Here is a 24,804-nt window from a genome sequence, read left to right on the forward strand (position 1 = left end):
GGATTCACATTGATGAATCGGTCATTTGCTCTGGTTGGGATAGTCTGGGGAGCGGTGAGGGCTTGGCAGTCGGTAATGATCGGCATTATACGGATAGAAGCAGCCTGCAAATGGCTATGATTTGGCACAGACACAGGTCTCTGACACAGACTACTAACAGGTCAGAGGCTTGCCATCGACCTCCTCCTCACACTCCCCAGTTTCATCCCCGCAAGGACCCAGCATGTTCACTCCTGCTCTCTGCATAAGCAATACAGCGGCTCTTTCTGCCAAAGGACCAAGATAGCGAGACTCCTCGTTCCTACAATTTGACAGAAGGCATATAAACGAGGGGAGAAGATTTGGGATAGAGTTCATGTCCCCGACAAGGCAATCAGGTTCCAAGTTGGGAACCAGGTCGCACAGAAAGCCGGCGATAACAGAAATCTTCTGCTCCTATTATCCAATAATTATACCCTCCCCACTATCAGTGAGGGTATTAGCATATTTTATTTTCTAGCCAAAAGACGTCATTACCACCAAGCAAATCTTAAAGCTCACCTATGCTAATAATCGTACCGCAAAGGAGCACATTGCTTGTCCCCTCCCTTTTTCCGGCGGTGTCTTAGAGGCTTCGCCATGAGAAAGAAAATAGTATCTATTGCCAAGTACTACATCCACAGCTTCAGGTTGATATGGATTGATTTGGACTGCACGTATTCTTTAAGCCGCTCTAACCCGCCCTCCCTACCAAAGCCACTCTGCTTCCAACCGCCCCAAGAAAAGAGACGTACTAAGATGCTATTAGGTTGAACTCGGGAAGTGATGGATGTTATATTTCTTGCCCCGTTATTAATGAAGAGACGCGTTTCGATGGTCATGTTGGCCGGTTTTGGGGCGGGTGTATAGATACTACCAAGTTGTGTTCACGTTCAGTTGGAGTCGAAATGTTGGAGAATGTAGAGACAATAACAGTGAAGGAAACAAGACTGGTATATATATACTGCACAGCCGGATTTGGCAGCCATTACGAAGTAATCACTACATGCTCAGATATTCACGATAATAACTACCGAGGATTGCGGACTCACCTCATCAACTCCTATTGGTGTCTCGGGCCCCGATGTAGCTTAAATCCGAATATATTCAAGGTAGACCGGAGATAAGTAAGTTTTTTGGTGGACGAACAGTGGCACAGGTTGCGGAATCTGTGCTTGAGCGATCATCAAAGGTAGCCGCAGGGACCCTACATGATGCTGCAGACTCAGCACTCGGGCAAATCGATATAACCGAGCCAAGACCAGTGGATGACGTTTTTTCCCTAGTATGGCAGTGATTACCCGGGGGCTGAAGCTTGGACACGACCGCATGAACTTGGCGCCTCTTGTAGGGCGGGGAGTCGGTCATTCAATGGGTTCAAGAAGGAAGTGCTTTGTGATCCAGGGGCTTTCGTCTCTGGCCGTATTACATAGGCTAGATTCCACTCAGGGCAGCCGCTCTATCTGCCGCTCTTAGCTAATAATGAACTTGGTCTGATGTTGCCAAAACAAGACGAAACCCTCCAATGAGTCTCGTTCATAGATTAAGGCTGAAAGTGCGTTCTCGTATCAAATATGAATGGCTCGGTCGAACTGGGATTTTGAGATGCTTCAGGGTTTCCAGGTATTGGGCTTGCTGAGAAATGTAGTAGATACGCTTGCGGTGTGAAGTCGGAACTCTGTTCGTCCACGAGAAAGGGGCAGAACTCCGGATCACACATTCGCCAGCCGAGATGTTGTTGACCTCCCGTGAAAAACGAGACGCTAATCTTGTAGCTGTTGCTTTGGCCTGCTAAATCTGACTTATGGTCCCCAGTGGAACTACTATCATCTTGTGATTATGCCAGACCTGAAAGCACGTCAACAATGTAAAGGGTCACACCACTGGTCAAAAGGCTCCAGGTGCCTACATATTGTTTCCAGCCGCAAGCCAAGGTAGACGCAGCACCGAAGCTAGCAATCTGTAGATCTCTTACAGGTGAGGCCATGTTTGAGCTGCTAGAGTGCTCCAATTGAGGTCAAAATGTATCAGCTCCTCGCCGGCTTGAAATGGCAAGCCTCAAGAATTACATTACATGTTCTGGTTCAGCGTATCCAAATTTTCATTCGCCATCTCCACCTTTCTGTATAGGATTCTCTTCTCTTGTGGTCCGCCATCTGTTGGGAACGTCAACAAGTTCATCACATCCCTAGACGACCCAGGCCCCCACTTCGTTAGGAAGTGAGGCGTAGCCTCCTAATTTTCCTTTATATACGGCTCTCCCCAAGGTCCCTCCTTGAGTAAACTTTCTTTCCTCTTTACTTACCCTTTCTGTATTTGATCCAAGGGGTAACGATTAGGCCGAGGTCGGCGACTAAGCGAGACATAATTGATTCAGCGTTTACTCGTCACTTTATAATAACCCATGCCACTTACTCCGGCCATGCTAGGCTGTACTGCCGAGACCTAACCTATCAATTCTACCCCGCAGAGTAGTCTTGTGCGAGTCTCATACTACGTTCAATCCTGGGGATCATGATAACGGCAAATCGCGGCTCCGACGTCCTGGATAGCAGGGTAGCCAACCCCTGTTGCGGGTGCAGCTCCAACAGCTCCAACAGTTTCCGTTCTATCCCGGGACTTGCCGTCTCTAATTTTCAGGCCTTGGCTTCTTAGCTGAAATACCACCCAAAATTATATAAATCATTGTTCTAACACAAGACATGATCAATCGTTTCTTCCACACCACAAGCGCTTGTCTTATCTAGTCTGGAACATCTGTCACAAGATTTAAATATAATTCTATAGATCTTAGCTAGGTATATAAGATCTAGTACTTAAGAAAATAAGCTAGGTATCTTATTATATATTATAATTTTAAAGCATTCCTATGAGGACTAACGAAGCAGTTATAGTATTGATCAAGCCGTGGGACAATCCTGGTGCTCTTTAAGCATCTTGACAAGAGAGGAGTGGCCAAGCTCTATAGCCCGTAATAGCGACGTCCGTGGCCCATAGGCAGACGGCATAGCAAAAGTTGTGGCAGTGCCATCCGGTTTTATAGACCGCATAAGAAAAGACGAAACGTCGCCATCCCAATCCGCATCGCCTACCACGGGGAGAGTGGCGAAATTGCAGTCCAGATCGAACCCTAGAACAAGGCAGCTGCCTAGAAAATAGGCGCCAGGGCGGTTGTAGCAATACCTCAGCACGGCGTGTTCCCCCGGTTCAGCCACCCAAGAGCAACGCTTTCTGTCTACACTGCCCCATCAGACTTGACGAATGTAGTCGACGGGGCGGAGGCCGATGGGGTGAAGGCCTAATAAAAGGGGGTTCCTTTCGAAAAAGCATCGTGCGGTAGGTTATACTCGTAGTTTAGCTCCAAGCCTTTATCGAGGAGCGTATCGAGGAGCGTCTCGAGGCCCAATCCGTCGTATCCAAAATCGAAGCTCTCGCGTCGTCTTGCAAACACGTGACTTCTGGATTGACGGCTCCTTCGGATGTGCTGGATGAGGTTGTGTTCCGTACGGAATTGCCATCCACCTCCCGGAAAGGTAGGCGCCCGATCCGGGGGCTTTCGGTTGTTGAATTTAACCTCGTACTATCTAAAGCCCCGAAAGCAGAGTTGAAGCTAGACTTTCTGAAGGTTCTGAGCATGGAGGTGCCTCGCATCACTAGCGGCTTGCTATTAGCCGAAGGAAAGAAGGCATTGGTGGCGGAAACTCCAGACTTCGATCCCTTCGCGCTGCGTTTACCACAGCGTTACACGCCGCATAATGTAGGAGTCACCATTTTGAGCTGATCACAGAACTCTACGATGTCCCTGGTGGGTATTTCAACTTGAGCGAAGTGGGATCTCCGTAGCCTGTTGAGAATCCTAACGAAGTGCCTATTTATCGTCATCACAGCCTTGAGGAACGCTACGGCAGATCCAATCGACCTTCCATTTCGCAACAAAACGAAGAGTTGGGAATTCCTCCATCTCTTCCACTAGGAAGACTAGACAAACCGGTGAAAGACCGGCTAAGGTGACATACCATATACATCGAGTTTCTCAAATACTCACAGAGTTGTGAAACGTCACGTATCCTCCTCCTTTCAAATCTGGGAACATTGGCAAGGCTAGGTCTGGAATCCTTGACATTTTATATCGGGGCTCCTGTTGTGCTCGGGACTTTGTGCGCGAATTTTAATGGCAAGCTAATTATAAGTAGCATTTAATATACTTAGCAAGTTATTCTTTTATTTATGCTTTGTACAGCTATCCCACTACTCATAGTTAACCGCCAAGATATCCCTTCAAATTGCAGAAAAGCTGCCACGACAGCTCGCGACCTCTGCAATCACTGGATCTGAACAAAGATGTTATGAGTCTTTCCGAGGCTCTCAAGCGCCGCAATAGCTGCCGCAAACTTGGGATCATCACGAGCCGCTTTCGCCTCCTAGAAGCACATGTCAGTCAGCAGGGGCAACCTAAATATCTTGGTAGGAGACATTTACCTCGAGAGTGTTCCATCCAGTCACACCTAGACCAGCCTTCTGTCCATCACCGGCGCTGACACCACCTGCCGCCTCGATTCCTGCAGCCTTGGCAAGGTTCTCAAAAGCATCCCTGGCCTGCGCGTGCTTGCTCGTGTCGGCGATCTCAAGGACTGAGAACTGAGTGACAGGCTTCGGAGAACCACCAGCCGGGGGTTCCGAGACCTCAAATCGAGCTACGAACGGCTCTGGACCCCCACGAGCCTGGAATTTCGCCTTCCGCTCCTTGGCCCACGACGAATTCTCAAACGCATCAGCGTCCTCAGCGGACTTGAAGACTAGGAGTGTATTAGCACCAGTCCCGACAAGTGAGGTTAATTTCTCAAACCTACCAATGCCCTGGAAAAACTTGAAATCAGTCGGAGGCACGCCGTCCTCAATCAGAATTGGCCCAGCCAACACATCGAGCACGCCTGGCTGAGCCTTCAGCTCGGCCTTCCGGGAGGGCCAGTCCGCAAGGACATCTGCCTTGTGCTCAGCAGGGATGGTCGGGATAACAATCGCAAGGAAAGGCATGGTTGATGCTTCTGAGGTGATTTGAAAGTTCTTAAGGGATGAGTTTGTTTAGAGTAGGTACGTAAAATAGGAGTATATAATCTATGATGAATTGAGTGTTGTGGACAGTGGTTCAATGAAGACATCTCGAGTAGTATTTATACCTTTGGAGAGCAATTGACGACCTCTGTCACGGCGTTCGGGAACATATTAGAAGCCGAACCTGTATCCATAGGAGCCGCAAGCTATGACGAACAATGCTGCGCCTCGTACTTAGAGGCAGGGGCCCCCCGTCATTGCAGTATCGGTGTTACATAAATGTCAGAAATCAAGAGCTTAAATGAACTTACCATTAGTACCAACAAGAACCGCTCAGTCAGCGGGATATTAGCGAGGCCGAAGGGTCCGCATAAATCTTCTCTGGCTGGCTTACTTGGAGCATTTTCGGGTTGTGTAGAAGCGCGATAAAGGTGGCAATATAGTCGCGACCTGTTGCAAAGTAGGACTATCCTTGTGGATCGCCTCAATCTGTGTGTATTGCTTGTTGTTGCTTCTGAGATCATTCCCTCTTTCCCTTTTCGGACTGCGACGAGGCATTCCTAATTGGGCCTAGTCTATCCCACGAGCCGGAGATCATCCGGCCGGACATTGAAGGCACGTGACCACCCTCAGAGCTATTGTACAAGGTCCAACCCGACATATACATTGAGCGCGGTCAATTGGCAGAAAGATTTCATTTCCTTAGCACCTGACTAATTCTGTAACAGCACCCAGTCCCTGAAACACCTACCCGCACCCACCCTCAATTAGAGCACTCGACAGCGCCTAGTCCCTGAGGCCCCGTGCCAGGCAATACTGAACTAAAGCCATGCAATCCAGAGGCCCTAGAGGCACCTGAACACAATCAATCGTCCAAGGCCAAGCGCCCCCCTCTGAAACGCACCCAACTATCCCAGGAGAAATTGGTTCGGTAGGTGGTATGCAATTTCAATTTACCCTATAACTCATGTACGAGAGAGCCTGGAAGATTTGAGAGACCCAGAGGAAAACGACAATACCATAGAGACATTCTAAGAAGTCCATAAACAGGGGAGAGAGAAAAAATGCACATAAATGAGTGTCCACTTTCTGTCCCTTCATGGCCCCGGTTCTCGTCTAGACGATGCCATGTCCGTCAGAGTACCTCAAACCACCCAATCCGAATCGTCTCTTGCAAGCCTTCCAGGCTTCGATGATAGCAACATAGAGAACAACACTGCCAAAAACGACACCCCATTCCCATGTCAGACCGAGATGCTTGAAGACTTCGGTGTTAAGCCCAGGGATATACACAAGAGGGAAAGTCATAGCGAATCCTGCGATGACTGACCAAAATAGCAACTTGTTGTGATACACCGTCTTGAAAACAGAAAATGGGCCGGGCCACCGGTCATCCATGTCGAAGAGACTTCGGTGGAAGTGTTTTACTTCCCAGGACTTGACCAAGAGAAGGAAACTGAAGGTGGCAAAGGTAGTCGCCCTCGATCGGAACACCAGGCCACAGTCCCCTCCGGCAGTCTCATTGCAGCCATGGGGAAGGTTGTGGAAACCCTGGTCAGAGGTGTAGGCGACAACCATAAAGGACATCAAGCAGGTGAATCCCATTCCAGTTCCGTAGACAAGTTGGTCTCGAATCAAGTCTGGCGTGAAAATACCGATGCGCAGATCTCGTGGAGGGCGCTGGAGAATATCCGGCTGTGCTTCTTCAAGACCAAGACCGAGAGCCAGTGGGGAAGACGTTACAAGGTTGGCCCAGAGAATTTCAAGAGGAGATAGTGGAAAGATAGATTGCCCAGATGTATCCTTGAAAGCCAAGCCAACTAGGAGGAGAATGATTTGTGCAAGGTTAGATGTCAGAAGATGAAGAAGAAACTAATTCGCGCTTAGCACGTTCTGTAATAAAATGCAGTGGGGAAAAGTGAGCATACCTTTTGGATGTTATCAGAGAGACGTCGGCCTTCCCGGATAGCAGTGATGATAGAGGCGAAGTTGTCATCAGTAAGAACCATATCAGAAGCTTCCTTAGCTACATCACTGCCTCGGCCGCCCATCGCAATACCAACATCGGCCTGCTTTAGTGCAGGCGAGTCATTCACGCCATCGCCGGTCATGATGCAGAACGCGCCTCGACGGTGCAGGGCCTCAATCATACGGACCTTGGTGAAGGGGCTGCACCGGGCGAGGACGATCGGCAGGCTCTCCATGGCGTCGACTTCCTCATCCGAGAGGTTGGCGAAATCTGAGGCCGCCATGACGAGGCCGGGGCGCAATGGAACATTACTGGGCAAGAGACAAATTTCAACAGCTATCGAGGTGGCCGTCTTGATGTGGTCACCGGTCACCATATGCACCTTGATTCCGGCGCCGTGACAGGCCGCAATAGCACCGGCAGTCTCTCGGCGGGGCGGGTCGTATAAGCCAGCAAGGCCAAGGAAATGAAGGTCCTTTTCAACCTTAGAACGATCTTCGACATCTTCAGAGTTATCATCCATAGACTTAGTTGCAACACATATGACTCGCAAACCATGATCAGCCAATTCCTCTGCCTTGGTGACAATCTGCTGTTTGAAATCCTCACTCTCCTTCAACAAAGGCAGCAGCATCTCCACGGCGCCTTTGGCGTAGACATTGCGTGACCCGTAGACGACGCTCATACGCTTGGTCGACGAGTCAAACGGGTGCTCGACAGTTAGCTCATCCGAAGCGTCCCGGTTCCAGCCGTAGCGCAGAGCGAACACTTTGAGCGCAATCTCAGTGGGCTCGCCGATAGCTTTCCACTCGGCGCTGCTGGCTGTGGTAATGCTGCTTGAGTCCATTCTTATCTCGTGCTTCTCGTCGGTGACGGTAGCATTGTTGCAAAGTGCCAAGGCGGACAGAAAGGTGTCGAAGCAGCTGCCATGGAGTGGTCCAGACCAAGACACTGATCCGCTCGCTGGGTCGTGGGGGTCACCAACACCCACAACGGAGCCCTCCAAGCTTTCACGGAGCCACACTTTACGGGTAATCATGCAACCCTGGGTGAGGGTACCGGTCTTATCTGAGCAGATGTTCGTGGCGCCGCCCACTGCTTCGAGAGAAGGCATCTGCCGAATAATAACGTTGCCTCGAACCATCTCTTTGGTCGCGACCGCGATAGTAAGAGTGAGAACTGCGAGGAGGGACTCCGGGATAACGGCAACACCGACGCAGATGCCGTAGAGCAGGACCTCGTCATCAATCTTCCAGAGACTAGCTGAGAAGACAATAATAGCAAGGATGATCGCAAACGCGAAGAGAAGCAAAGCGAACTTGCTCAGAGTGACCTGCAAAGGTGTTCCCTTCAAGCCGATGATTCTGCGAATAGTGTCCCAAGCTTTGATGAAAACTTGAGTGACACTAGAAGTGCCGGCATCCTGCTTCTTGCGGAGAAGCTGGGCGATCTGACCGAATTCTGTCCTCATGCCGGTAGCGATGGTGATACCTAAACCTCGGCCGCGGGTGACAGCGCTGCCGGAGTAGGCCAGGTTGATCCGGTCGCCAATGGGTATCTCGGCATCAGTGAAGACATTCTCGGATCTTTTACTCACTGCGAGTGATTCTCCAGTGAGAATCGCTTCGTCCATGGCGAGATTAACGCTTTGAACCAAACGGAGATCCGCGGGAACAATGTCTCCCGTTGCAAGGACAACAAGATCGCCGACGACGAGCGTTTCCGCCTTAACGACATCGCTTGCGCCACTGCGAATAACTTTGCATTCAGGCGTAGATAGAGCATAAAGCGATTGGATTGTCTGTTCCGCGCGGTAGTCTTGGACCAAACTAGAAGGATCAGTTCTGATGATTATGGGACACTGTGGAAAACCTACCCGACAACAACGTTGAGGACGATGACAGCCACGACAACGCCTCCCTCGATGTAGTCTTGAATAGCAAAAGACAAGACAGCAACAGCGACTAGCACGGCAGTCAAGGCGTTGGCAACCTGGGCGAGGAAAATCTCGTAGATGGTTGGGCCCCTAGCGGCCATGAGAGAATTCGGGCCATCATGGGTCAACCGTGAGGCAGCATCTTCGCAGCTGAGCCCATGGTCGATATGCGTAGTGAGGATCTCAGCGACTTGCTGGCCAGATAGTGTGTGAGAATATTGAAGCTTCTCTACGGCGCCATTTGATGGTTCCGCTATAGGAGGTGGATCGTCTTGACCTGCAATGACCGACGAGTCCAAGGAGGCGCTGGCGTGGTTTGCACCATTCGGATTTGAGGTTCGGATCTCTCCCATCGAATGGTTACAGAGGTCAACGACAGGGGCGTCAAGGGAAGGCGTTGCAGATGAATGGGAGTGTGATCCAGAATCCAGACAATGTCGACTGGCTTGGAAGCAATCGATCGAGCACTAGGTAAGAATGATGAAAGTGGAAACCCTGTGTTATTAGGCAGATAAGTTCTAACCAAGAACAAGGGGTTCGAAAAGACGCGGGATGGAAGGTCGGTTCCTGTGCAGGAAGCCAGCTCTTTATGGCGATGACTTCGGGTGAATTGGGTACTGGGGAAGCCCGGAAGAAACCACAAGAAACACGATCGTTTGCACTGCCTCAAACCCCCACCTCCGATCCCCTCACTTACATCCATCACGAGACTGTTGCAAGTACGTTCGAGCAAATGCTGTCGTCATGCACAGTCGGGTGGCATCTTGGCAGCCAGCTTTGGATTCGACGTGGGTCATTGCTGTGCAACTTCAGAGAATGCGGAGTAATGATTGGCGATGCCAAGCAGTATGATATCTTCCAATAACATTGATTTTCGTCCTTGGCATCGCTGTGGAGATTCCAACACAGTGTCTGTTATTATTTGCCTCACATGTTTAATCTTTGTCCAGGGTCGCGTCCAGGCTTTTCCTCCACACCACCGCTTGCCTCTAGGCCATACCCTCAAGGCTTCGGTATCGATCAACAATTTCCGCAGTCTCTTGACCACACTGTGTCTTGGACAATGGTAATATCATGGCGTCGAATACTCATCCCATACACACTTGATAACATCGCAAACCTCAACGTAGATTCACGGACTGCCTCTTGGGCAGCCGCATGCACCTCTATCAAGGACGCGTGGCAGATGGAAACGAGTGGGCAACAAGCACGTATGCCCAGGCTTCCTTTAAAGGTACTCCGTTGTCTTTCAAGCCTCCTTCCCCTCTCGGCGAGCATTTCCAGACGTCCATCCCTCCATCATGGCCACCATGTGACCTCAAAAACGAGCCACAACGTTTAAGCTTATTTTAGAGCCGCAGATCATCCCACTCGCCAAGCCAAGTTTCGACTGAGACGAACCTAAGGCTACAAGCATCGGAAGAGGAGCGAGAGATTACGTTGTAAATAACATTAATACTGAGGTCCAATAGAAGCCGCAATCTTTTTCAAGCGCTTTTCTCGCTGCGGCGCTGCCCTTCCTCCTGCCTCTTCTTCTCAAGGCAGTGGACGCACTGCGACTTGTCTGCTGTTATTGTAGCCGTGATCGGGTCCACCCAACTATATATCTAGAGGGGGGTAGAATGGCATCTCGTTGCTGATATCCTGAATCTGGAAACACTCCTTGAAGGCGACTTGTGGGAAGCGGGCAAAGAACTTGTCATGCTTGGGTTTCATGGACTGCTTAAGGGAAAGGATCTCATCTTTTCGGTGCCCGGGCTGTAGCAGGGTCCATGGCTGGCGGCAAGTTCCCTGCTCGCACGACTTGGTAACTAGCAAAATCGCATTCAGGCGATCCATCAGCCGAGAAGAAGCCCTGCTGGGGTTGATTGCGAGATTGTTCAACTCGTAAGGATCCTCAGCCGTGTTGTACAGCTCCATCTCGCCGGTATACTAGCGCAAGTAGAGCCAAGCCTCATCCTCCCCGACGATGCGGAGGGTCTTGTAGCTGTTGCTCTGGAGCGGGACGCCGAGTTCAGCAGCGTTAGGCGCCTCGATGATGCAGAGACCCCAGAACTCCACGTTCAGCGTCTCCTTGGCATTGCCGCCGCCGCTTTCCCTGCCTGTCGACGACTTTGGATTGTGCCAGTGGTGCAAGAGGCTCTGGCTGTCGAGAAACTCTGGCCACTTGTCCTAGGGAACTCCCGCGATGTCGAGGAAAGTCAGGGCGAGGTCAAGATGAGCGCCAGGAATCTTGGAGGTGACACTAGCTGGGACACCCGGTTCCCGGACTACCAGGGGGGGGTTGGTATCCTCGGCGTAGAAGAGAGCTTTGCCGGCTGGAATTTGATGATTGCTAATATGGTACCCGTTGTCTGTCGTGAAGATGAATTAGGTGTCCTTTATGACTCCCTTGTCTTCAAGAAGAGCGATGATATCCTGCATCATCTCATTAATGCCCTGCAAGGCGCGAATGCGCTGGCGGAAAGTGTGATCTGCGTAGGCTTGGACTAAGTCGTTTATTAAAGGTACGGTTGAGAGCCAGCTTCCCTTATTCATCTGGTACTCGTCCGTGGGGTTCTAGTTCCTCCCTCGCGGGGCAGTGACATCCTTGAAGTCCTTGCTATGGCGGGATAGTGGAATAAATTGTTTCTTGTTGTTTTCCACGTGAGGCGCCGAAGGGGCTAGAACGAGGAGGAAGGGTTTGTCTTGAGATGTGAGGTATTCAACACGATCGAGGCTGTAATGTATGACTATTCTCTTCCATGAACTCGTGAGGGTATCTGATGAAAACGTACGCCTTGGCTCGGATCACGTCTGACTGATAGTAACCCTCGTAGTATATGGGCCGAGTCCCGAAGACTGGTCTCAGCACCCCTTAGATCCTGCTCAATTGCTAACTGTTGCAGTTCTTTTCGCATGTAGAGAATAAGTAGCCATAAAGGGAAGACGAGGTGTAATCACACCCTTAGCAACAACATATTACGGCTAAATGGGAACGAAGAGCGTGGATCTGTCGTTACTGATTCTTGTACTTGAGTTTCCCCCTTGTCTTCTAGCGGCATCGCCTCATTGCGGGTCTTTTCATCGGTGATCTCATTGGCTGCCTCGTAAAAAAGGATTAAATTGCCGATTGTGGAAAGCTCGGAGGTTCACTCTTTGGTTGAATATGATGCTTGGCTTTGTCAAGATGTGTCACCGGCGTGGCTACGCTGCTTGTACCTTCCCCGAATGGGCTCGTTCTTCGACCTCTTTGACATTCAGGATTCAAGTGTTCGGAGGAGGCCGACGTAAGTATCACCAAGAGAAAGTGTTTACTTAACTGCAAGATGGCTAATTTCCCGCTATACGAGAGAAAGGCTTGGCTGAATCGCGGCCTCTTCACAAAAGCTCCAAGCGTTTGACTCTCACAGAATGAAACACTACGAAACTCTCACATACTATAAAAGAGGGCAGGTTGAGTAAAACTTGCAGGAACTTCTGATCACATGTGTGAATTGTCTCCTTCGGCCTGTGACTCACTTCGGGGACCATCAAGGTCCTCGGTACAAACTGCACAGGCTAGCCCCCGGCTTCACGACAGGACATGGTCTGTCAAGGAAATATAAATATCTCACCGGCTAGCTTCTGTAAAATTCCAGTGTACATCCTTCCAACGCATTGCATACCGTCTTTACACGCCAATAACCCTTTACGTGTTGTCCACCAGCAACGCCAAAACACCATATTCCGCCTTTTCTGAGATGGAACCCTGGCCCCTATCATACGGTTGGCAGAAAAAGCCCCTGAGGAGGTCACAGTATGCCCCCTTGCGCGCCACAATCATAACTGCCTCTCCACTCAAGATCGTAGAGGCGATCAAAGAATCCCTCCAAGAGGCCGACATCTTTCCTTTCTCGATTAATGGGGATCAACAAGACAGCTACTTTTACGGCGGTGTTGTCATTTTACCGCCCAAGCGCGTGGAAATGGTTGTTAATCTCACGTTTATGTCAAGCGGCGAAGATGCCTTTGACTCCTTGCATCACTATTCGACAACGATTCGAGATGTGGTAAAGGCAACCGATACAAATGGTCGGATCCAGTGGACAGAGTTGCCTTACATGACCTCTGACAATTGATCTATTGGGGGTTTGTGAAACAGGGTGTGGAAACTGTTTTAGTGTTGCTGGGGAAGAGATACATCAAGCGACTCTTTATGTTAGACACGTTCAAATCAATAACAGGCATTAAGAGGGAGCTGTTGATCAAATGGATTTTAGGAAATGCTTTCGCGTTTAAATCAATGAACCATCGCAGTACGTGCCTCCTTCGATGTCTACTGGTTTCAGGTACGCACATAAGATGCTAGGGTAACCGCTCCACGAATAAAGCTTTAACACTTACATCCGACATTGGTCCCATCCTTCGCCGCTAGCTCGTGATTGAGCAAGGCTCAGTGGGTACGGTGGATTAGGGAGTTTATGGCATTGGGGTTAGGGTTAGGGCTTTGAAAGGGGCATGGATTGTCTGTGATGTCTAGATATGGACCTTGACCATATACGCGCCACATATGAAGCTAACGTCTTTGGCCCCCATGTCCATGACCCAGGCCTTTGCTCCTCTCCTCATTGAGGCCCCCAGCTTGATCCTAAATATCTCCAGCACTTCGTCCGTCGCGCCCTATCTGTTCGGCGCCATCTACTCTTCTACCAAGGGCGCCATCAACACGTATTCGCGCGCCCTTCGCCTGGAGTTTAATCCTTTCAATGTGCGTGTCATGGTCGCCGTCACTGGCACGGTCAAGTCCCACATTGCAAATAATTAACTAAGGACTTATATTATAAATTATTATTTATATTACTAATATAACGTACATGTATAGCGAGCCGGACAGCAAGCGAACCGGACAAAAAATCCCTCAACCTACATTATCTCTATTTGATCAATTGATTCTTAACCACCCAGCATGTCACAGTCTAATAAAGAGGCTAGAATCCTTCTTGCACTTCAAGCCCATCAAAATACACCAAAACTAAGTCTTAGAGGTGCCGCAAAGCTCTACCAAGTCAAGCATTCAACACTATTTGACCGATATAATGGCATCCAAGCCCGAGTCAATACTATTCCTAATTCACGCCGACTATCTCATCTAGAGGAACAGATCCTTATTCACTTTATTCTCGACCTAGATTCGCGAGGATTTCCCCCCCGGCTTCGTGGTGTGAAGGAAATGGCTGATCAATTACTTGCCGACCGCGACGCGCCACCAGTTGGCGCGCGCTGGGCTTCAAACTTCGTCAGGCGACACCCAGACCTCAAGACGCGTTTTTTTCGGAAGTACGACTACCAGAGAGCCAAGTGCGAAGATCCAGCTATTATCCGTAATTGGTTTACGCTTGTGGCGAATACAATCGCGAAGTACGGCATCCGATCAGATGATTTCTACAACGTTGATGAGACTGGCTTTATGATGGGCATAATTCAGAGCGGAATGGTCGTCACAGGCACAGATAGGCGTGGAAAGCCAAAATCAGTGCAGCCCGGAAACCGGGAATGGATTACGGTCATTCAGGCGATCAATGCGGATGGCCAAGCGATCTCGCCGTTCATCATCGGTGCGGGCCAATATCACCTCGCCAACTGGTACCGGGATAGTAACCTCCCGGGCGATTGGGCTATTGCAACGACCCAAAATGGCTGGACCGATAACGAGACCGGTCTCGAGTGGCTCAAGCACTTTGACCGGTGCACAGCCAAGCGATCAAATAGTCGCTATCGTCTTCTAATCCTTGATGGCCACGAAAGTCACCACTCAATCGAATTCGAGAGATATTGTGAGGAGAAGAAGATCATCAGGCTTTGTATGCCACCTCATTCATCTCATATACTGCAGCCCCTTGACGTCGGGTGCTTTAGCGTGCTTAAGAACGCTTACGGCCAAGAAATAGAGCATCTGATCAGATGCTCTATAACTCACGTTTCAAAGACTGAGTTCTTTCCGGCCTTCTACGCCGCATTTCAGGCCACCATGACGGAAAAGAATATTAAGTCAGCCTTCAGAGGGGCCGGGCTTGTTCCTCTTGACCCGGAAAGTGTGGTCTCGAAACTTGATGTGCAGCTACGGACTCCAACACCGGCTGAGGAGGTGGCTAAACCGTCGACCCCTTGGGTTTCAAAGACCCCAAAGACCGTGCTTGAGGCTCAATCTCAGTCAGATTACCTCGAGAGACGAGTTATAAGGCACAAAAGTAGCTCCCCAGAGTCAATTCTAGAAGCTATACGGTCTTCTTCTAAGGGAACAAAGATAGTTATGCATAAGGTTGCCTTACTTGAGGCTAGGGTTAAAGAACTTGAACAGGCAAATGAGATACTAAGCCGGCGCCGGAGGGCAAAAAAGGACCCGACTACAGAAAAGAGGGGTAATGACAGTAGAGGAAGGAAGGCAAGCAATTGATCAGATGGATATAGATGCGCAGGTAGTGGCAGAATCGTCGAGAAGTGGTAATCAAGGGAGGTCAGCGCGACCGGGGGTTCGGCATTGTGGTGTCTGCGGCAAGCCCGGTCATAATGCAAGAACATGTCAGGTAGTGATTGAGACATCTGGGGAAGAGTATAGCGAGTAATTTCAATTGATTAAATGGTTTGTTGTGTTTTTATAGTGATTTCTATCTTAAAGGTTAAAAAAAAGTGTCCGGTTCGCTTGCTGTCCGGCTCGCTATACATGTACGTTACTTAAGATAGCTTAATTAAGTTATAACATAACTAATATTTAACTAAATAAAATAAATATATTATATAATTAGATATACTTATTGAAGAAATAAGTAAAATATAATATATCTTATAAAGTATATTATATTTTAAGACTTTATATAATAAAATAACCCTATAAAGCCTAATTCTTATATATTATAAATTACCTAAGGTAAAAATTATTTTCTAAGCCTAAACTAATTAAATAATTTAATTATTATTATCACTTAGTTTAATTATAATACGGTTTAATATTTCTTTAATAAACCCTAGGTAAATTATTATAATTAAGTAATATATATAAATTAATAATTGTTTAATAAATAAGACTCTTAATTATTAAAAAGTTAGGTTAAGCTAGAAATTATATATATTCTTTTTTACCCCTTTTCCTAATTGCCTTAGGGGCTGCCTATAAAGGTGGCTTAAGGTCTAGGGCTTCGCCGAGGTTTTAATGACTTTTTGCCGGTTCTAACTAATCCTGTATACATGGCCTTATCCAATAATACCCTCCACCCACCAAGTCCTTTCTGACAAACCTTGTGCCTAGTTCGCGGCCACGCCGGGCGGCGTTGCTCCGAGAGATATTTGGCCATGCAGGAAGAACGCAGACAAGAAATGATAAATTGGCCAACACTACACACGATAATTTTGTCGAATCCCTTGTAGGACGCCAGAGATGATTGCCACGATACCCATCGCACCAGGATCAGCAATGCCAGCAGTTGTGCCCTGATCATCTGCTGCACCGACATAGGTGCTCCGGCCGAATCTGCTCTCCAGCTCGCGCGTAGTCTCGCAACCTTGCTCGGCTGCCGCTAGCCCTCCTTCTATCACCTCCAACGCCGTCCTTCCTTTGTCGCTTGCCTTGTCCGAGAACACCCGCACAAAAGGACTCAGTGCATCCATCATGGTTCTATCGCCCTCTCTGGCTGCGGTGACTTGCTCAAGACTTCTGAGAGCCTGGCGCAGGGCAACAGAAAGGGAGGCGATGCTCAAATCATTTTCCCCTACTGTGGTGACTATGCCTGACGCCAATCCGGTCATGAAGACGGAGTATAAGGCGCCTGATGTGCCACCCATGCTCAGAGATATAAGCTCAGCGATCTTGAGTATGCCATGTGAGAGACTGCCTGTATCAATCTGCTTCTGCTGCAAGGCTTGAATCAAGGAATTTGAGCCTTCTACTAGCGTTGTACCGCAGTCGCCGTCGCCCAAGATTGTGTCGTTGCGGGTGATTTCCGGCTCTGCAGCCACAACAGACTTGTGTATCGCCTCGAGGATATCCTGAAAAATCTTGGGATTACCTACAAACATTTGTCAGTGAAATGAGGCAATGGCCATGCTGGGTATTGGAGAGGCTCCTACATTTGACATGCGGAATGTCTTGTCCAAGTTCCGTCCCGGAGAGGCTCTTCTCAGAAGTACGAGCAGCAACAGGTATCTGTCCAGCCCATGCCGATTTTCCGAGGTTGCAAGGCCATCCCACTGCGTCACTTGGAGCATCGAGCCAGTCCAGAATTTGAGTGGACAGCTTGTCGGATTTGGGCAAGGCAAGCAACGTGATACTGAATCCAGGGCAGTCTAGGGCGGAGAGAAAAGTACCAGAGTAGACTCGCACAGGTCTTATTCCGTAGCCAGTTTCCAGATGTGATATGACCTGCCTTGCGATAGCGAGTAGCTCGAAGAAGGACAGGCCACCAAGGTTGTTGATCTGAAGCACGACACTGTGGTCCTCTGCCCGAGGTGTGCCCGTCAGGTAATTGCGGTCTGGGTCGTCGTCCAACAAGTTGCTGAGCATACTCTTGATAAGAGTATCTAGGTTGGGCCGCGGCTTAATACGTCTGCTGCCAGGCTCGTTGTGGATACCAATACCAATCTCTACCTCATCATCTGCTAACCGCGACTCATTGGCTTGCCCTGGGACATGGCATCCGTCAAGGCCAACTCCAATAGTGCCCATGTGGGACATGACTGACTCTGCGGCCGCCACAATGCTGTCCAAGTCGAGGCCAGCAATTGATGCAGCGCCTGCAATTTTGTGAACCAGAATAGTTCCAGCAAGACCACGCCTACCGACGAGGGCGGAGCGAGTGCGACCAATGGAGACATCATCCGCCACAACGACCAAGCGGACTGGTACACCGCTGGCGAGGCGAAAGCGTTCGGCAGCTAGTGTGAAATTGAGCTTGTCGCCGGTGTAGTTCTTTACAATAATCAGAATTCCCTTGGGAGATTGGATTCTTCCAAGTCCTGCCTCGATCTGTGCTGCATTAGGCGAAGCGAAAACAGCTCCACATACGGCGGCATCCAGCATGCCATGTCCGACGAAACCGGCATGGGCAGGTTCATGACCGGAACCTCCTAAGTTGTGGATATCAGCTCAATGATACTCGTAGATCTTTGCCGCAGCCTAGCTGCCAGGAGACATACCTCCGCTTATAACGGCTACTCGCTGGGCTCGATCCGCAGCATCCCGATACACAACTATATAAACATGTCAGAATCTGATAGCACTAGTGTATATAAGCGTTTGACTTTGGCTTTGGTATACCTTTGTACTTCTCATCGAGATAGAGTGAAGGGTTCAAGCTTAGGAGACCCTTGATAGCGCTGGAGAGACCCGATTGTCCATCCGACACAAAGTTGCGAGCCGCTTGAGTCATGGTCGATATGACTTACAACTAGCGCGACACTTGGTCTACCAGTAACAAAGTGGCTAATGATGAGGGTATAAGAGGGAATTGAGAATTGTTTCTTAGCCGGCAAGTCATCAACATGGCGAAGCCGTTCATATATATGGCGGACCATGCAACACCCAATTGCGCGGAGGAGAGGGACTCATACTGTTTTGCAACATTCAATTGACACTGCCGCACACAAGTTATGCACTAGCACATATTGCCCAAGTCTCGACCGGAGACGGAAGCACTTGCCGAGGTAGGCAGGTCGAGATGCAAATGGTTCACAACCGGCGAACTCCCGAGAGGCAAGCGGATAATGGCCGGGGTGAGAGGCGGTCGCCGGGTTTTGTCCGATAAGCACTAAAAGCAGGACAATGTCGCAATTGCTCATTTTGTGATTTCTTCAAACCAGTCACAAATATATTCGCCAGTCACTGTTCATCTCACAGCCTGCCAACAACATCGGGGGCCGTCTGATCACGCACCAAAGCTTTCGCCATGACTATTATCCATATGGGTACAGAATCTCAAGAGCCTTTCATGATTGGAATACGCACTAATAGACCACGTATCAGTCTTCTTCAAATTCCGGGCTGACGTGACCCAAGAACACAAAGAAACCTTCGTGAGAGAACTCAAGAAGCTCAAGAGCCTATCCTGTGTCAAAGATAACCGTTTGATCGTCGGAGGCCCGTCTGTAACAGACCCAATTGAGCGAAGCAAAGGATTTGAGTTTGCTCTTTTGAGCTATCACGAAAACCGAGCAGCTCTGGACGAGTACCAGGCCAGCAAAGAGCACGCATGGTAAGATGAATCCATTCCAAGATCTTGATTGATTTATCCCGGAGAGGCTAACGTTGCTGTGCAGGGTTACGCAGACATACATGTTCCCTTACAAGGAAGATTTATGCCGCTTCGACTTTGAAGTTGCGCCCGAAGACGAATACCTATGCACTTTCGAGGCTCTGACACGGTTGAACGGTCTAAACACACCCACAGAGGAGGCGTAAAAAGACGGGAATGCGATATAGACGAATCAGAGAATAATTACAATGCCATCTTCGTAATAGTGGTAATGGGCATCCTGCTGCACATGTCTGTCACCTTTGGCCTGCAGAGTTCATCCAAATTGGGCAGGCGTTACATAAGCCTTGTTGTGGGCACGGCTTTTTGCCGACTGGTGCTCCGTCACTCCCTGATCAGGGAACTTCGGCGGGTGGCGGATGGATCCGTCGACCGGCTTTTTCCCGTGTTGTGAAGCGCTTTCTCCGACCAGTTAGATAATAAATCCCAGACCAAACCTACTTTGTGCTCTACACACCAAATCTGTCCCGACCTGCGTCCAGCTGATCATTTCGCGATGCAAGCCCTTGTTGTGCCTCGGCACGCTACGTGCTGCGCGTTTCGTCTACACCACCTTCGTCGCGTGGTCTCGTCGGCCACTCCGCATGCCGGTATCCGATACTCATCCTCCAATGCCCCTACACGAGTCGCCGTTCTCTATCAGGCCTTGGATCCCCCAATCATCAACGGCGTTCGGAAGCCCAAGAAGCCTGGTGGTTACCAAGATTCAGGTGCCGACATTGCCTACAATCTTGGCCAATGCAACAATGTTGAGGTCATCACACCAACTACGAACCCAAACCCCAAAGAGAATGGCGATTGGTGCTTTCCTGATACCGAGCATGGTATCTTGGATGCCATCGACAAGGGGGCAAACTACCTTTGGTCCAACACAATTGTTTTTTCCTCTCACCCGCTCCAGACGTCGGCTCGCCTGAATGCTCACGAGAATTCCGTACGCGTCATTGGCCAGGGTCCTCACGTGGTCGACAAGTACGATGACAAGCAATTTGTCAATGATTATCTTCGCGCCGCTGGTGGCTTCACCATGCCGCGCGCCTTCACCGTATCCTCGGCCTCCAACATGTCCGAATCGGCCGACAATGTCTCATACCCCGTTGTGGTTAAGCCGATCCGTGGCCGTGGTAGCTACGGCGTGAAGGTCTGCCATGACAAGAGTGAACTCTTGGCACATTCTAGGGAACTCTCCAAAAACTCGATGGCGTTCATGGTGGAAGAGTTTCTTCAAGGCGAGGAAGCAACCGTCACTGTCATGCCCCCTACGCAAGAGGGCAAGGGCTATTGGTCGCTCCCCGTCGTCACGCGTTTTAATCATCAAGACGGTATTGCACCTTATAACGGCGTGGTGGCAGTTACGGCCAACTCGAGAGTAGTTGAGAACGGAGAAACCGACCCTCTATACAACAAGCTGGCCAGGGAATGCGAGCGTGCAGCAAGCATCCTTGGCGTGACTGCACCGATTCGTATTGATGTACGAAGGTTCAAGGATACTTCGGACTCACCCTTTGCTCTGTTTGACGTCAACATGAAGCCGGTAAGATCCAACAGTTCACTTCATCTATAACATATCTGACCAGACGTGATAATAGAACATGACTGGACCCGGCCGACCTGGCCGTGGGGATCAGGCAAGCTTGACCCTATTGGCGGCAAATGGTCTTGGGTGGGACTACAAAGAGCTTCTGCGGCGCATCTTGGGCACTTCAAGCTCTTTGAAGGTCTTGAGGTTGTTGAGACCCGTGACAGGATCCAAGGAACTCTAGCTTGGCGAAGAAACCTCAGTAAATAATTCAGACATCTAAAGCATACAAGTTTCAAACTACGTTGTGCGGATTGGGGGTTGTACCCGCTGTGGGTTCGGGTGGTACGTCCTGAGGACGGTGCCTGCGGGTCGATTGTCTTGGGCCATCAACCACTCAACCTGACTGCACAAGTCGTGCTATGTCTCACATAGCATACCTAGTAAATGATATAGACCCACAGTCTAGAACGCGGCACTAAAGTCGAGGTTCTCCTTTCCTTTCCTCTCCTTGCTCGGCTTTCGTACGGGACAAGGTTTCGTGGTTTCGGCCATGTCCAGCCTCGGCTTTTGCCCGTGGTTTAGTTAGGAAGGGCAAATCAAAGACGAGCGCCCCGTGGGGAATAGAATACTAGTGCAGAAAGTAACTTGGTAAATCCGGGGCATGGGGTAATTTGGGGACAAGCGGTCTGCACGGCGGGCTGGGACTACTCGCAGCGTTTTGGCACCGGGGTTAGTGAATAAAAAGGCTATTAGATCCAGTGAACCATGAAGCAACCCAAACTTCATCTTTCACCACCTCCTTTTCTCTCTACCCTACGATCGTTGCATCCAGTATGGCATCTGACAAAGTCGCCGAAGGCCAAGGCGACGGCACCGTTGAAATGGTCGAGCTCAAGGGACAGCTGAACCAGAACCGTCTTGCGCCTGCCCAGGCCATGTCCGAGGAAGAGTTCCTGGATGCTGAAAAGAAACTCAAGCGCAAGCTGGATATTCGCCTCCTGGCCTGTGTTTGGCTCATTTTTGTACTCAACTACTTAGATCGGGTAAGTCGACGGGTCCCGGATCATCATTGGATAGCACTTTTCTTGGCTGACTTTTGAATGTCTTGGCGATAGAACAACATTGCTGCTGCCAAAGTCGCTGGCTTGGCAGACTCCCTCAACCTCACCGCTGCTCAATATGCCACCGCCGTGGCAATTCTCTTTGTCGGATACGTTCTGATGCAAATACCATCCAACATGTTCCTCGCACAGCTGCGTCCATCCCTGTACCTGCCAGCGTGCATGGCGCTCTGGGGCCTTCTGTCAACTCTGACAGGCATCATCCACAATGCAGCTGGCTTGTACGCCATTCGGTTCTTCCTGGGCTTTGTCGAAGCAGCCTTTTATCGTGAGTTACGGGAATCTTTTGGGAAATTATGGGCTGGAATCATCTAACTAATAGCTTGTAGCCGGTGCACTATTCCTCATCTCCTCCTGGTACAAGCGATCGGAAATGGGGCTTCGAAGCGCTATTCTGTTCTCTGCTACTCAGCTAGGCAGTGCTTTTAGTGGTCTCATCGGTGGAGGCATCAAGAGTGGGCTTGAAGGCGCACGAGGATTGGAATCGTGGAGATGGCTGTTCCTCATTGAGGGTTCAATCACCATCTTCGTCGCCATCTTCTCATCCCTCTCGCTGCCTGACTGGCCTTCGACAACGCGGTGGCTCACCCCAACCGAACGCGCCGTTGCTGAATGGAGACTGATCCAAGACGCGGGACAGGTGGACGAAGATGACGAGAACTGGACCTATGGCTTCAAGTTGGCCTTTAAGGACTGGCGACTGTACATCTTTGCCTTGATGTTCTTCTGCCTGCAAGTTGCCGCTGCAACCTCCAACTTCTTCCCGTCCGTGGTTCAGACTTTGGGCTACAGCAAGACAGCGTCTTTGCTGTTGACGGCGCCCCCATACTTCCTGGGGCTTATCTTCTCCATTGCGAACAACTGGTCGGCCGATCGACTCCAGAACTCGTCCTTCCACGTCATGTGGCCTCTGGCCCTCGCAATCGTCGGTTTTGTCGTGGGCGCTGCTGCTCTGCAAACCGGACCACGATACTTCGCCATGATGTTGATGGTCGGTGGTGGTCATGGAGCCAATGCTGTTGTGCTGGCCTGGACGCAAAAGACGATGCTCCGACCTAGGATCAAGCGTGCTGCTGCCGTAGCCTTTGTCAACGCCTTTGGCAACATTTCACAAGTCTGGACTTCATACCTCTGGCCAGACTCTGACAAGCCTCGATACGTGCTGGCCATGTCGGTCAACTCTGGCTTTGCTCTTGGGACAATACTTCTTGCTCTTGTCATGCACATCGTTTTGCAGCGCGCCAACAAGAAACTGGACTCGGGCGCCGAGGTGTCTGAAGTTATGAAGGGAGAGTCTCACGCTCAAGTGGCGGGCATGACGGAGGAGGAGCAGCATGACAGCCGAGCAGCATTCCGCTTTGTCACTTGATCACTGGACACGAAGCCCCAACTTACACTTCTATCGAGCCCGTAAAGACTCGCAGAGCTGATCCCACGTCGCGTCAATTACCCAGTCTAGTGCTTAATAAATCCTTTGCCGGTGTCAGATATGTGAATCACTAAAGTTTCATCAAGCTGTGACTGGGTGCTTCCAGAATGTCCATGAGTTATTGACCTCGTCGAACTCCCCAGTTACATGAGAGCCAAGAACGCGAGTAATCAATTACATGTTCCCCGATGGTTGATAATCTCCAAACTCCCGCCCTTGGACTATCCAGTCCAAGTCAAACCAAGTAGTCATATCCCCAAGCTCACTATAAAAGGACCCAAACTCGATATTGTTGTACATGCTCGGGAACTCATTGGTAGAAATGAGATCTCCCACATTTGTCTCGTCTACGCCGCCACTGACAGCGCCAGCTTGCCACTGAGATTGGTGCATAGAGATTAGAGAATGGCCAACTTCCATTTCCGTCATGTGGTCTTGGCCTCTGTTCCTCCAGACATCCAGTGTTGTCTGCACTAGCCGCTCGAACTTCTCTAGTGCATCAGCAGCGACGCTCCATGTTTTGCCAAGATAACTCAAAACTGTGGAACAGGCATTGGCATTGCTTGTAAATGTGTCAATGCCTACTTCTTGTAACAGACTTGGGTTGATCCAAAGACAGTACATAAAAGTGATGCCGCTGACGAAGACGCTGTGCGCCGTGAGCCAGCTGTTGTTCAGTTTGCAGAATCGCTGTAGCTCAGCACAGATGAGTACAGTCTTGACTGCGCTGTTGTAGCATACGCGCCAGGAGTCAATGGTTGGCTGCGTAATCGCGGGCGATGGCCTGTAAAGAAGCATGAGGCATTGGTGATATTTTATTTCGAGGCTTCGCATCCCGTGATCCGAAGAGTTGCGACGGGATTGCCACTTCAACTGGCTTATGAGTTCGTCGTGAAGGGCATCGCAGGACTTGTGTACGGCAACTTGCCATGCGGGCGTTTCCGTAGGCCAGGGGAAGCGATCGGGCATGTTGACGACTCGGTATAGTGTTAGTTTGATCTCGGCAAGAATGCGGTCGAGTCTGAACGAGTAGTGTGATACCAGGTATGCCGGCACTTGGAGCCTGGTTCGCTTAGAACTCTGGACACCAGGCTGAGAGGGTTCGGTCTGGCTAGGTGTAACTGGGACCGACTGTTCACCTCCAGGATATTCCACGTCGATAGCCTCATCCCGCAGAGTCAGCGGCCGCCCAAGGACTACTGCCAACTGCCTCTCCAGGGATTATGCTGACCAAAAGATGCCACTTCGGAGTGCCTTTCTGGTCTCGATTTGATGTTGATGTTGTTCAGCCATGGTAGCGTTTGTCTCAATCCACTTCCTCTGAAACCCCAAATCCAAGCAGCTTGCAATAATGTTGGAGGTCAAGAACCAGGCGTTCGGGCCATCCACAAAATTGAAGCTACAGAGGGTCAACAGCAGCATGATTTGAAGGCCCTCACTACTGTCGTGCAGAGCGAGGCTATCGAGACGTGACATGGCAGTCGCAAAGTAGCGC

The 24,804-nt window shown here is 50.0% G+C and overlaps 6 protein-coding genes across 6 annotated transcripts; 3 read left to right on the forward strand and 3 right to left on the reverse strand.

The window, feature by feature from the left end:
* Positions 1-4,340: 4,340 nt before the first annotated feature.
* NCS57_00476600 (uncharacterized protein) lies at positions 4,341-5,052 on the reverse strand (the record flags this gene model as incomplete). Its single annotated transcript, XM_053054718.1, has 3 exons — positions 4,341-4,439; positions 4,498-4,814; positions 4,869-5,052. The coding sequence occupies 3 exons, from the start codon at positions 5,050-5,052 to the stop codon at positions 4,341-4,343; spliced, it is 600 nt and encodes a 199-aa protein (XP_052916878.1).
* Positions 5,053-6,186: 1,134 nt separating this feature from the next.
* On the reverse strand, positions 6,187-9,328 carry NCS57_00476700 (Potassium/sodium efflux P-type ATPase, fungal-type; the record flags this gene model as incomplete). Its single annotated transcript, XM_053054719.1, has 3 exons — positions 6,187-6,942; positions 6,999-8,868; positions 8,916-9,328. 3 exons carry the CDS (start codon positions 9,326-9,328, stop codon positions 6,187-6,189), a joined length of 3,039 nt encoding a protein of 1,012 aa, XP_052916879.1.
* A 6,997-nt stretch (positions 9,329-16,325) lies between these two features.
* NCS57_00476800 (uncharacterized protein) lies at positions 16,326-18,355 on the reverse strand (the record flags this gene model as incomplete). The annotated part of the gene is made up of 4 exons (XM_053054720.1): positions 16,326-16,996; positions 17,058-18,053; positions 18,123-18,176; positions 18,244-18,355. The coding sequence occupies 4 exons, from the start codon at positions 18,353-18,355 to the stop codon at positions 16,326-16,328; spliced, it is 1,833 nt and encodes a 610-aa protein (XP_052916880.1).
* Positions 18,356-18,871: 516 nt separating this feature from the next.
* On the forward strand, positions 18,872-19,383 carry NCS57_00476900 (Stress-response A/B barrel domain-containing protein; the record flags this gene model as incomplete). The annotated part of the gene is made up of 3 exons (XM_053054721.1): positions 18,872-18,890; positions 18,949-19,177; positions 19,242-19,383. The coding sequence occupies 3 exons, from the start codon at positions 18,872-18,874 to the stop codon at positions 19,381-19,383; spliced, it is 390 nt and encodes a 129-aa protein (XP_052916881.1).
* Positions 19,384-19,733: 350 nt separating this feature from the next.
* Positions 19,734-21,000, forward strand: NCS57_00477000 (ATP-grasp domain-containing protein; the record flags this gene model as incomplete). Its single annotated transcript, XM_053054722.1, has 2 exons — positions 19,734-20,771; positions 20,827-21,000. 2 exons carry the CDS (start codon positions 19,734-19,736, stop codon positions 20,998-21,000), a joined length of 1,212 nt encoding a protein of 403 aa, XP_052916882.1.
* Positions 21,001-21,592: 592 nt separating this feature from the next.
* Positions 21,593-23,249, forward strand: NCS57_00477100 (MFS domain-containing protein; the record flags this gene model as incomplete). The annotated part of the gene is made up of 3 exons (XM_053054723.1): positions 21,593-21,802; positions 21,875-22,148; positions 22,210-23,249. The coding sequence occupies 3 exons, from the start codon at positions 21,593-21,595 to the stop codon at positions 23,247-23,249; spliced, it is 1,524 nt and encodes a 507-aa protein (XP_052916883.1).
* Positions 23,250-24,804: the final 1,555 nt, after the last annotated feature.

This window comes from Fusarium keratoplasticum, chromosome 3 (genome assembly GCF_025433545.1).
Source record: "Fusarium keratoplasticum isolate Fu6.1 chromosome 3, whole genome shotgun sequence".
NCBI lineage: Eukaryota > Fungi > Ascomycota > Sordariomycetes > Hypocreales > Nectriaceae > Fusarium > Fusarium keratoplasticum.